The sequence below is a fragment of the Scylla paramamosain genome, chromosome 14 (assembly GCF_035594125.1).
Source record: "Scylla paramamosain isolate STU-SP2022 chromosome 14, ASM3559412v1, whole genome shotgun sequence".
NCBI lineage: Eukaryota > Metazoa > Arthropoda > Malacostraca > Decapoda > Portunidae > Scylla > Scylla paramamosain.
The window spans coordinates 20,969,923-20,979,922 of NC_087164.1; the positions used below are offsets into that span (position 1 = coordinate 20,969,923).

At 49.5% G+C, this 10,000-nt stretch overlaps 1 protein-coding gene and 1 long non-coding RNA gene across 18 annotated transcripts in view; one reads left to right on the top strand and one right to left on the bottom strand.

Annotated features, from left to right (window-relative positions):
- LOC135107002 (uncharacterized) overlaps nt 1-10,000 on the bottom strand; it is a 184,482-nt gene that overhangs the window by 132,814 nt on the left and 41,668 nt on the right. The window lies entirely within an intron of this gene.
- Nucleotides 1-10,000, top strand: part of LOC135107000 (paired box protein Pax-5-like) — a 169,956-nt gene that overhangs the window by 125,866 nt on the left and 34,090 nt on the right. For 12 of the 17 annotated variants that reach the window (XM_064016521.1, XM_064016508.1, XM_064016517.1 and 9 more), the window contains one exon: nt 2,182-2,379. In XM_064016521.1, coding sequence (XP_063872591.1) covers nt 2,182-2,379 — 198 coding nt within the window. Of the gene's footprint in view, nt 1-1,930; nt 2,129-2,181; nt 2,380-10,000 lie in introns of all 17 variants that reach the window. The other 5 variants (XM_064016522.1, XM_064016509.1, XM_064016525.1 and 2 more) reach the window with 1 other exon arrangement.

A 10,000-nucleotide genomic window follows, 5' to 3' on the forward strand; every position in this document is an offset into this window, starting at 1 on the left:
CTAAGTTTAACATTATTCCTTATTCCGGTTGCTGGAGTTTTTTTTTTCTTTCTTTCTTTATAAGCGCGCCATGTTTGTTTGCATTACTGCCCCCGACAACTCAGCTTTTTCCTTTTTTTTTTCTTTTTTCCCCACCCTTCAATTGACCGCAAGATATTCACCGGCCTTCACTTCACTTTCCATCAAAAACTTTAACTCAGCATAACACTCCTTTCCAATTTTTTTTCGTGTCCTTCTTCTTTCTTTCTCATCCTCTCCTTCACGATTCCTTTCATTCCCCCCTCTACTGCTTCTCGTCTCCCTACCCTTATACTTCTCTCCCTCCCTCTCTCCTTCCACCATTTCTCGTACCTTTCCTCTCTCCCTAGCTCCCCTCCTCCTTCGGGTCTCCTCTCCCCGTCCTCCTCGCTGCTCAGAAAACCCCCCTGAGTGTAGCGGGAAATGACTCAAACCATGTGTTGCTGCTCATCTGCATAATCCAATCAGGCGCCGCAGTGGAGGGCCTAAGACGCGGCGGTGGCGGGCTGGGGGAAGGTTTGGGCCGCGGGTGTGAGGCAGGAATTAAGGGGGAGCCATGGAGAGGGTCTTAGGCGGTGCTGCTGCTGGTGCTCCTCCGCTGACTGAAGACAGGCTAGCATATATTCAAGGCACTTCCATATAATTCCTCGTTTTCTTGTACTTCGATCCCTGTTGACTTCTGTGATTCTGGAGATTGACTAGCATACACCCAAGGCACTTCTCTGTAACCTCTTGCTTTCTTATACCTTGGTTTCAGTTAACTTCTGAGGTTTCGGTCGCTTGGGTGTTGTTAGTACTGGGTCAGTAACAAGGACACGTCAGAAAGTTACCTGAAGTCTATTGATTCCCCGCTTGACATGTGAAGGCTAGTGTATTTTAAAACATATACTGTGCTGACCTTAAGAATCATCTACACGATCTTAAATTCAATTATTCAGTCCATAGTGTCAGCGAATTACTCATGAACGACAAAAAAGATACACAAAATACGCAGGAAGACCACAGTACAAAAAGGTTTTCACATAGTACGCTCGCTTACCCGCTAAACATGAGCTTGTGAAACTGTATGCTTGGCGCGGAGGAAAGTTCACGGATGGCTGTTTGTGTATACCGCTCCAGGCACCCACCGTCTTGCTCCGCCTCTCCAGCCTTTCCCCACACCGCTCTCATGGGTCTGCTACTTGAATATTGGTGGCAAGATGCACGTGGCGAGGCTCAGAGTTTGCCGATGACGAAGGGAAGGTGTCAATCCCGGGTAAAGAGAAGGGGAGCGCCGCCGGGGATGGGATAAGGAAAGGTTGCGAGGTAATGGAGATGATGATCGAGGGGAAAGAATGGAATCTGCGAGAGTCGAGTGTCACTTGTTACGGCGAGGTTTTTCAGGCGGAGGGTTGGCTTCTGTGGCTGCACGTGGCGAGTGTGTGTGTGTGTGTGTGTGTGTGTGTGTGTGTGTGTGTGTGTGTGTGTGTGTGTGTGTGTGTGTTTGTGTAATGATGGACTGATAACATATTAGCTGAACATTTCTATTATTTCATGTTGAATCTTTTCACATACTCTTAGTTACCTGATATATTAAGTTTGTTATATAAATCCATGACTAACATAAGCTAAGTACTTATACTGTCTGTGTGTGAATAGTGTGGCATGAACTTGTATGACTCCAAGCATAACTAATCATTACTCATCTTCTGCAGTCTATGTATTGCTTATAACTCCTTTCACTAACCCATTTAACCCCTAGTAACTTCCTCTAGCAGCCAGGCCACACTAACACCCACACTAACACGCTAACGTCGGGAAGGCGAACGCTGGGGGAGACGGAGATCAACTAACCTGAGCTGGTGGCGTCTCCGGAGCCACAGGCACACACGCACACACACGCCCCACACACACGACACATCCACTCTTGCAGGTACTACGAGACGGGCTCGATCCGGCCTGGGGTTATCGGTGGATCTAAGCCCAAGGTGGCCACGCCAACAGTAGTGGAGGCCATCTCAAACTACAAGAAGCAGAATCCAACCATGTTCGCTTGGGAGATCCGTGAGCGGCTTCTCTCAGATGGCGTCTGTGACCAGGAGGGCGTCCCGTCTGTGTCAAGCATAAACAGGTGGGTGCGGGACGCCGCTTACTAACCCGTCCCCCTTCGTCATTCTCTTCTAGATATTACGAGACCGGGAGCTACAAAGCCGGCGTGATTGGCGGCTCCAAGCCCAAAGTGGCGACGCCCGTTGTGGTGGATGCCATAGCCAGGTACAAGCGCGAGAACCCCACCATGTTCGCCTGGGAGATACGAGACAGGCTGCTCACGGAGAATGTTTGTACCCAGGAGAACGTTCCCTCCGTGTCCTCCATCAACAGGTAACGTCGGCAGTAGACTGGAGACACATCTCAACCCTCCCGCACCCACCTGTCTGCCTGCCTGTCTGCCTGCCTGCCTGCCGTGGCTGCCTTACACATAGATCGTCAGATGTATCCTATTGATTGACTGTGTGTTCTTCTAGCCAGCCTGCACCTTGCGCACCTCAGATCGGGAGGTCATCGTTCTTGTGCACTGTTTTTTTTTTTTTTTTTGCTATATGTGTTTTATTTGAATTGTGTGTTTTTTTTTTTTTTTTCCAAGTAGAGCATCTGGCAGTGAAGTATTCTGTTCAGATGCGTAGATTCATTTTTTTTTCTCACTATTTTACATATGCACTGTTTTTCCGTACTTCTACACCCGCTGTGTCTTACTTTTGTCACCCACGCACCTGTGTTTGTCTGGTCTGCACGTAGAGTACCTTGTCTTCAGCACAGGTGGATAGCGTTGTGTTTCTGCCAGAGTTTCACCTTGCGTGTACCTAGACGACACTTGTCCCTGCACCCTGCACACTCCTTTCTCTCTCTTCCTCTAATGTGTTGCTTCGTGCACGTGTTTGTGCTTTCAAAGGCAACCCAGCAAGTGCCTTGGCTTTTTACCAGGCACAAAATCGTCTAACGGTGACCTGAATCACAGTCACAAACTGCCATCCTTTCTGCCTCCACCTTCCTTTGATGTAAAAAAAAGAAATACTTTTTATATGTGTGTGACCTCAGCTTTTGTATTTCTTCCCTCCTCTTTGCCAGGAGCGAGGGAGAGCAAAATTTTTAATGGATCATACAGGGAACGTCTCTCCCTCCCGACGCCGCCATTATCTCGCCGTCTCCCCGGGATCTCTGATTTTACGAGGCCCTGCCAACTTTTTTACTCGGCGGCAGCCTTAGTCACGCAGCCAAAAAATTAAAATATATACACAAAAAGATCCGAGGAGCATTGTGTTGCCGCGACGCCAAGCAGCCGTTGTCGGTGTGTGTGCTGATGAGTCTAACCATGGATTGCAACACAGTAATGCGGGGTTTATGTTTAATACGGGGGCGACCCTCTCGTTATCCTCTTCCTCTGGACTCATTTGCATTGCAGATTGGCGCAGGCGACTCCAGGCTTCTCTAGGGCGCGCGCCTGGCCTAACTTGCCAGCCATTTATTCTGCGCATAAATCTGCCTCCTAGGGGGTAAGGGGGTGAGGGAGGGACGGGATACGACTCACCATTAACAAAAAAAAAAAAAAGGGACAGACTTAGACACAAATTATTTCATGGACGGATTAAAATAAACAAACGTAGGGTTAAAGAAAGTGAGTGAAGGTCGAATAGCGGTGTAATTCCAGCACGGGACGGACATGCGCCAGTTAACAAGCACGGAGGAACGAAAGTGTCGCTCTCAAAGACTCAAGTAACTCAACATTAGACGCTACACGCTACAGGTACAGAGTGGGGCGGAGCGGTGCGGGGTTGGAGTGGGGCGGGGAGGAGCTGTCGCGAGTGCCCAGTCAGACAGCCATCCCTCACGGCAGCAGCCACTGTCCTCCTTTCTTACCCATGCAGTCACTCCCTACGCCTCGCCCACGCCCAGGCTCATCACGGGTGTTGTTGGCCAAGCTAATGACCTCATTCAGTTTTCGTCGCGAGGCTAAAAAACTTGCCGCGACGCCCCCTAGGCCCCTCAAACACCCCCAGGACCCCGTCAGCCCCGCGCCATTCACAGCCAAAAGACCTCGCGCCCTCGGAGAAGCTGATGACCCCGCCTTAGGTCCCCATTGGTTAGGATGGCCCTTAAACCTGGTGGATGGCTGCGCGAGGGAGGTAGTGGTGGCGGTGGAGGAAGAGGAAGAGGAAGGGGAAGAGGAAGAGGCGGAAGGGAGGAAGGGGAGGTGGCGGTAGTAGTGGTGCTAGTGGTGGCGATATAAAATAAAAGTGGAAGGATAAACAGTGATAGAGGGACGGTCAGCGGCAGTGTGCGAAGGAAACTGGAGGATGAATAATACAGGAAGAGGAGTAATGAGAATTAAATGCGAAGTAAGGATGATCATTTGAGGGAAGAAATTAAGATTGGAAAGGAAAGAGAGGGAGAAGGAGAGAGAGGGAGGGAGGAGAGAAGGAAGGAGTGGCAGTGATCTTCCTCTTGCGTACAACAACAACAAAAAATACTCTAACATTCATTCTCTCTCTCTCTCTCTCTCTCTCTCTCTCTCTCTCTCTCTCTCTCTCTCTCTCTCTCTCTCTCTCTCTCTCTCTCTCTCTGTCTAGTTATTCACCACTCCTCTCAATTTCCATCCGCCTTCCATCACTCACTCACTCCCTCTCACCGCCGCTCATCTCTCCCCTCCCATACTTCAGCCTCCTCCAGAGAAACTCATTCCACGTGCGCCGTTAAGCGGTGATGGAAACCCAGATCAAAACAAAGGGGTTGACGGCAGAGGAAGAATAACGAAAGGGATAAAAAAAAAAGGGAGGAGTGGGCGAGGCAAGAATAGCAACAACGAGGAGGAGGAGGAGGAAGAGGAGGAGGAAACGACGAAGAAGAGGAACTAGTGAGGAGCCGCTCGTGTTGAGACAAAGTTAGAGGAAATCGATCTTCTTCCCATAATTGGGTCTTGCTTCTGATAACACTCCGTAGATTACGAAAAGGTTAGGTAAATAAGGGAGGAGAGAGAGAGAGAGACAGAGACAGAGACCTGTGAATAGATAAAAAGAGATAGAAGCTAGAAATGTAAAGTAGGAATACGAGAGAGAGAGAGAGAGAGAGAGAGAGAGAGAGAGAGAGAACCAATAGGAAGACAAACAAACCAGGGTGAAGGCAGGCGAGGAGGAAGGAACACGGCTGCTGCGTTGCTCCGTCTGGGACTCGGAGCAGCCTGTATTTACGACGGCTTTATGTTCCTAAAATCGATGATCAGCCGCTTGATGAGGTTTTCATGTCCTCCTGTGCGACGCTGCATAATGCGGATCTCATACCAGATTCAGTTTGTTTTTAAAGTCGGCTACACCATCACTGCCAGGTCGACTGAGACGCCTTCCAAGGGGACTCACTCCACCTACCTCCTTTCGAATCATTTGTTGACAAGATTCTATTCCCTTTGAGCGGCGCTGCTCCACTTTTAACATTTTAAGTTTTCGGTGCGTGAAGAGCGCTGTAATGAACAGAAGGGACGATCGTAATGCCCCTGTTTGCTGGGTTTCCTTTATTTTTTTCTATTACTACCTAATGGAAAAAGGTGAGGATAATCTTCATATTATCGTGCTGTCGCTTTACTTGCCTTCCCTCGTCCGTCGTCTGGAAGCACATCGCGGGCTGGCGGGCTGGCTGTGTGTTGACGAGGCGCAGGTGAGCGTGGTACGAAAAGAAACTGAAGGAGCTGGCTTATCCTTTCCCCACCGCGTCTCTCTCTCTCTCTCTCTCTCTCTCTCTCTCTCTCTCTCTCTCTCTCTCTCTCTCTCTCTCTCTCTCTTGGTAGCTTCTGGTGAGAAAAACCGCCAGAAATAAGAACTCTTGAGGCGCGAGTACCTCCGGAAACACTGTGAACCAAGTCGCCGAGCATGAAAGCATCGCGACGGGGGATTGGAGAGGCACTCATTTTCTCTCTCTCTCTCTCCCTCTCTCTCTACTCCTCCTCCTCCAGCGCCGCCTCAAGACTCCCTTGTAATTACTCGTTATTGGGATAAATTACTACTCTTTTCCTCACCCTACTTAACACAACATCCCTAATTCCGTCCTCTCTTTTTTTTTAACAACTAAGGCCGTCGCGTCTTTAATCCTCGCGTGGGTGTTGGGCTGGTCTTGGGGTGGTGTGCGTAAACAGACGTCTGGTTAGCGGGTGGGTGGGGAAGGAAAGAGCAGCCAGCCAAGCAACAAATATGGCATCCGCCTTTGTTGATCTCCTGGAAAGGGGGAAAACTTGCGACGTTGACAGATGGAGATCAGGCTGCTCCTTCTCGACTAAATTAGCTTTTCCTTATTTGAGGGGCCGGATTAATCCCTTCCAGCTGGGATTGCCTTCATTTGCTCGTCCTTGGAAACCTCTTAAAGCCGAGTTGAGGCCGGGAGGAAAGGGGAAAGCTTAGAAGAGGATTTTGTGAAATTTGGAGACGAAATCGTGTTAGCTTCGAGCGGCTGAGGAAGCTGGTGAATTCGGCCCGGGGGAGAAGTCGACCCCGGAGTAATTCTCGGCGCAGGTCTTGTTTTACGTTCAGTGTGGTTGATTTCAGATATTGCCGTGGTTAAGACAAGGTGCTTCAAGGTAGGTTACATTAAGGCAGATTAAACCTGGCTAAGCGAGGACGAGAGAGAGAGAGAGAGAGAGAGAGAGAGAGAGAGAGAGAGAGAGAGAGAGAGAGAGAGAGAGAGAGAAATAATGACCTTCCGCCTAATATTCCTTTTCTGCTCGCATACTGTGGCGGTGAAAATTACGCATTACTTCTTTATCCATATGTAAATTTCCGCTCCTCTGCTTTGCGATGGAAGCGTCACCCGAGTTAACAAGATAATCGGAAAAGTCAAGGACGTGTGGACTTCACCCTTGTTGACATTATTATCGGTCGAGTAGCTTCTCTCTCTCCCTCTCTCCCCTCTAGCCGCCCCTCCCTCTCCCTCTTCCTCTTGCTTGTTCCTCCCTCCTTTCCCCTCCTCCTGGTGGTGGCGGTGGTGGTGCTGCTGCTCTTTCCTTCCCTCCATGTGCCCCACCGACAACAGAAGGGACGATGTTTACAAGCGATTGAACACCAATACGGATTCATAAACAACCAGTCACCAGGAGGCGTCCCGAGCGGCTGACATCTGCCTGTAGGGACCCTCCTTCGAACCCCGCGTCTCTGCAAGTGTTTAACTATAGACGACTTATTTGAACATTCGTAAATTCAAGTGTTTTTTCTTTTAATCAACAGATTAAACTTTTTTGCTGCTTGATTTTGCTTCACTGTTCTCGTATTTCTTAATTCGAGTAGCTTTTTTTTTTTTTTTATCCTAATGTTTGTCTTTCTCATCCAGTGTTTAACTATAGATGACTTATATGAACATTTATAAATCCAAGAACTTTTTTCCTTTTAATCAACACGTTAATCCCTTAAGCTTCCTTTTTTGTACGATTTTTCTTCACTGTTCTCATATTTATTGACTTGAGTAAGTAAAGTAAGCCAATGTTTGTCTTTTCTGTCAATTTATTCAGCCAGAAATGCGTAGCCAGATATCCTCGGTAGCTTCGGCGCCTGACAAAGACACAGTCACCTTACATTGTCAGCCCGTAAAAGAGCAGGAGGTGCAGAAAAGAAGAGGAAGAGGAGGAAGGGACGGTGCAAGAGAAGGAGGGGAAGGAGGAGAAAGGCTGCGAAAAAAAGGCGATTAAGTTGTAGGTCACCCCCTTTCCATTTTCCTTCATCCGAGCGCAGTCTAAATTAATGGGGCAGAAATAATGAGGTCCGCACCAACTGTGAATCTTCCGGCGCGGACACCACCACCACCACCACTACTACCACCACCACCCTAACCCCTCCCTCTGTCCCTTAAGCACATGGGCACGAGGACAGGACACACACACACACACACACACACAGAGAGAGAGAGAGAGAGAGAGAGAGGACACCTGCCTACTCACACCCTCATCCACCCTCACTTCCTTATCTTTTACCTTTCTCGCCTTTACTTCGAATTTACGCGCCTCCCTCACCCCTTCCCCTCACCACCACCACCACCACTACCACCACCACCACCACCACCACCACTCACCGACACCTACGCTAAACGCACGCTCCTCTGTTTTCCTTATAATGTTTACACACCACCCATTACCACTAACGCTTCCTCTCTCTCTCTCTCTCTCCTCTCTCATCTCTCTCTCTCTCTCTCTCTCTCTCTCTCTCTCTCTCTCTCTCTCTCTCTCTCTCACACACACACACTAACACGACACCTATCAGCACAAAAGACGGTCATAATTTGGAAGGAGGGCGTGCTGTGATGTGAAAATATTAAAGACCCCCTCAACACATTATTAACTATCGACACCACTCAAGGGCCATCACCGGGACGTCCCTGTGAGTGAGTGGACGACGAGGGAGAGACGGAGGAGAGGAGAGAAGGGGGGGACACACGACCTAATGTTGACTATTTTAATCACCTAACAACATGGCCCGCCGCTTGATGCCTCTAATCACCACCTATTGACCGATTATGAACAGTCCTTCTGGCGGGGAAAGAGCAGGAGGGAGGGAGGGAGGGAAGGAGGGAGGGACGAGGTGGGAGAACGAAAGGGAAGGAGGAGCAGATCATCAGCTGCGAGGTGTTGAGAGGGAAAGAAAAGAAAACTGATCGGGTATGACAGTAAGGGCTGCTTTTAATAGAACATAAAGAAGGGCTTTCATGAACCAATTAATGAATTCGTTTAAAAACTCGTCCAAACCCAGGAACTTAAACCCTAAAGAAATTAGTCCAAGAGCTCATCAGTGAATCAAGCGAGGCGTCGAGTAAATGGAATCACACATTGGGTTTTGTCTGGGTGCTGGGACGCCCTTCCCCTCTCCTCCCCCTGCGAGGGCTGCGACAGGTGGAGGGACGGCCAGGAGCATTGTGCCGCCGCCCCTGCCCTGGGACGTCAACAATACCCGCGTTACTTCAGCTCGAATACACTGCTCGCCTCCCTTCCCGTCCATCACGCACCACTCCAACACTTTTTTCCCATCCTAGTCACCCAAAGTTCCGGTTTTACTCAGCGACGAAAAGACGCGAGGATAGACTTTCCAGCCCCTTCTTTTTTTGGATGAGATATCCTCTTGTGTGAGGTGCTGTACCCTTTCTGTCCCCACTCATTCACTCCCTCACTCCTTCAGTCACTCCCTTGTTCACATACACGGCGAAACGCTGCGAAACTCTGGCCACAAGCTAGTGACACCTGGCAGTCATCCTCGGAGGCTTGTACTACCCGCCCAAATGGGAATCCAATGCTCTCAATGTTCACTTAATTATTGCACTCAGCGAATTGATGGCGCAGCGGGCGAGTCATTGATGTAATTGATGAGTGAATATGTCATGTGTCTGCTCGTTCAGTTGGGGGATGGTGAGTTCGCTCTGTACAGCCTCTGTCGCTCCCCTCTTCCCGCTCCTCCTCCTCCTCCTCCTCCTCCTCCTCCTCCTCCTCCTCCTCGTGATGCTCTTGCTGTTGCTTCTCCTCTTCCACTCCTCGCAGCTTAGGGCACTCCCTTGCCTCACCCTTATTCCTTCTCCTCCTTCTCCTCCTCCTCCTTTCTACCCTCTGGCTTCTCACAGTCTCCTCCTAAACATACCAATTTAAATAACAGTTGACCGGGTAATTCCGAGTGGAAATGTAAGGAAATAACAGTAAATAAAATCCAAGAAGGTCTCTCCCTCCGCGGCCCTTCCCCCTGAGAGTGTTCCAATAAAGTAAAAGTGCATCAGGGGAGGAGTACGAATTAATAAAGGAATTTATTAGCAATAAAGAGAGGAAGACCAAATGTAGGCGCGACTCCCAGGAGAGAGGGGACGAGAGGGGCGGCCGAGGGGATCACGCCACGCACAGACCGACTACCCATCACCGCCAAGCCGCCCATCACCTCCTCCTCTTTCTCTTCCACTGCCACCTTCTCCTCCATCACCTCCTCTTTTGATTTTTATTGCACAT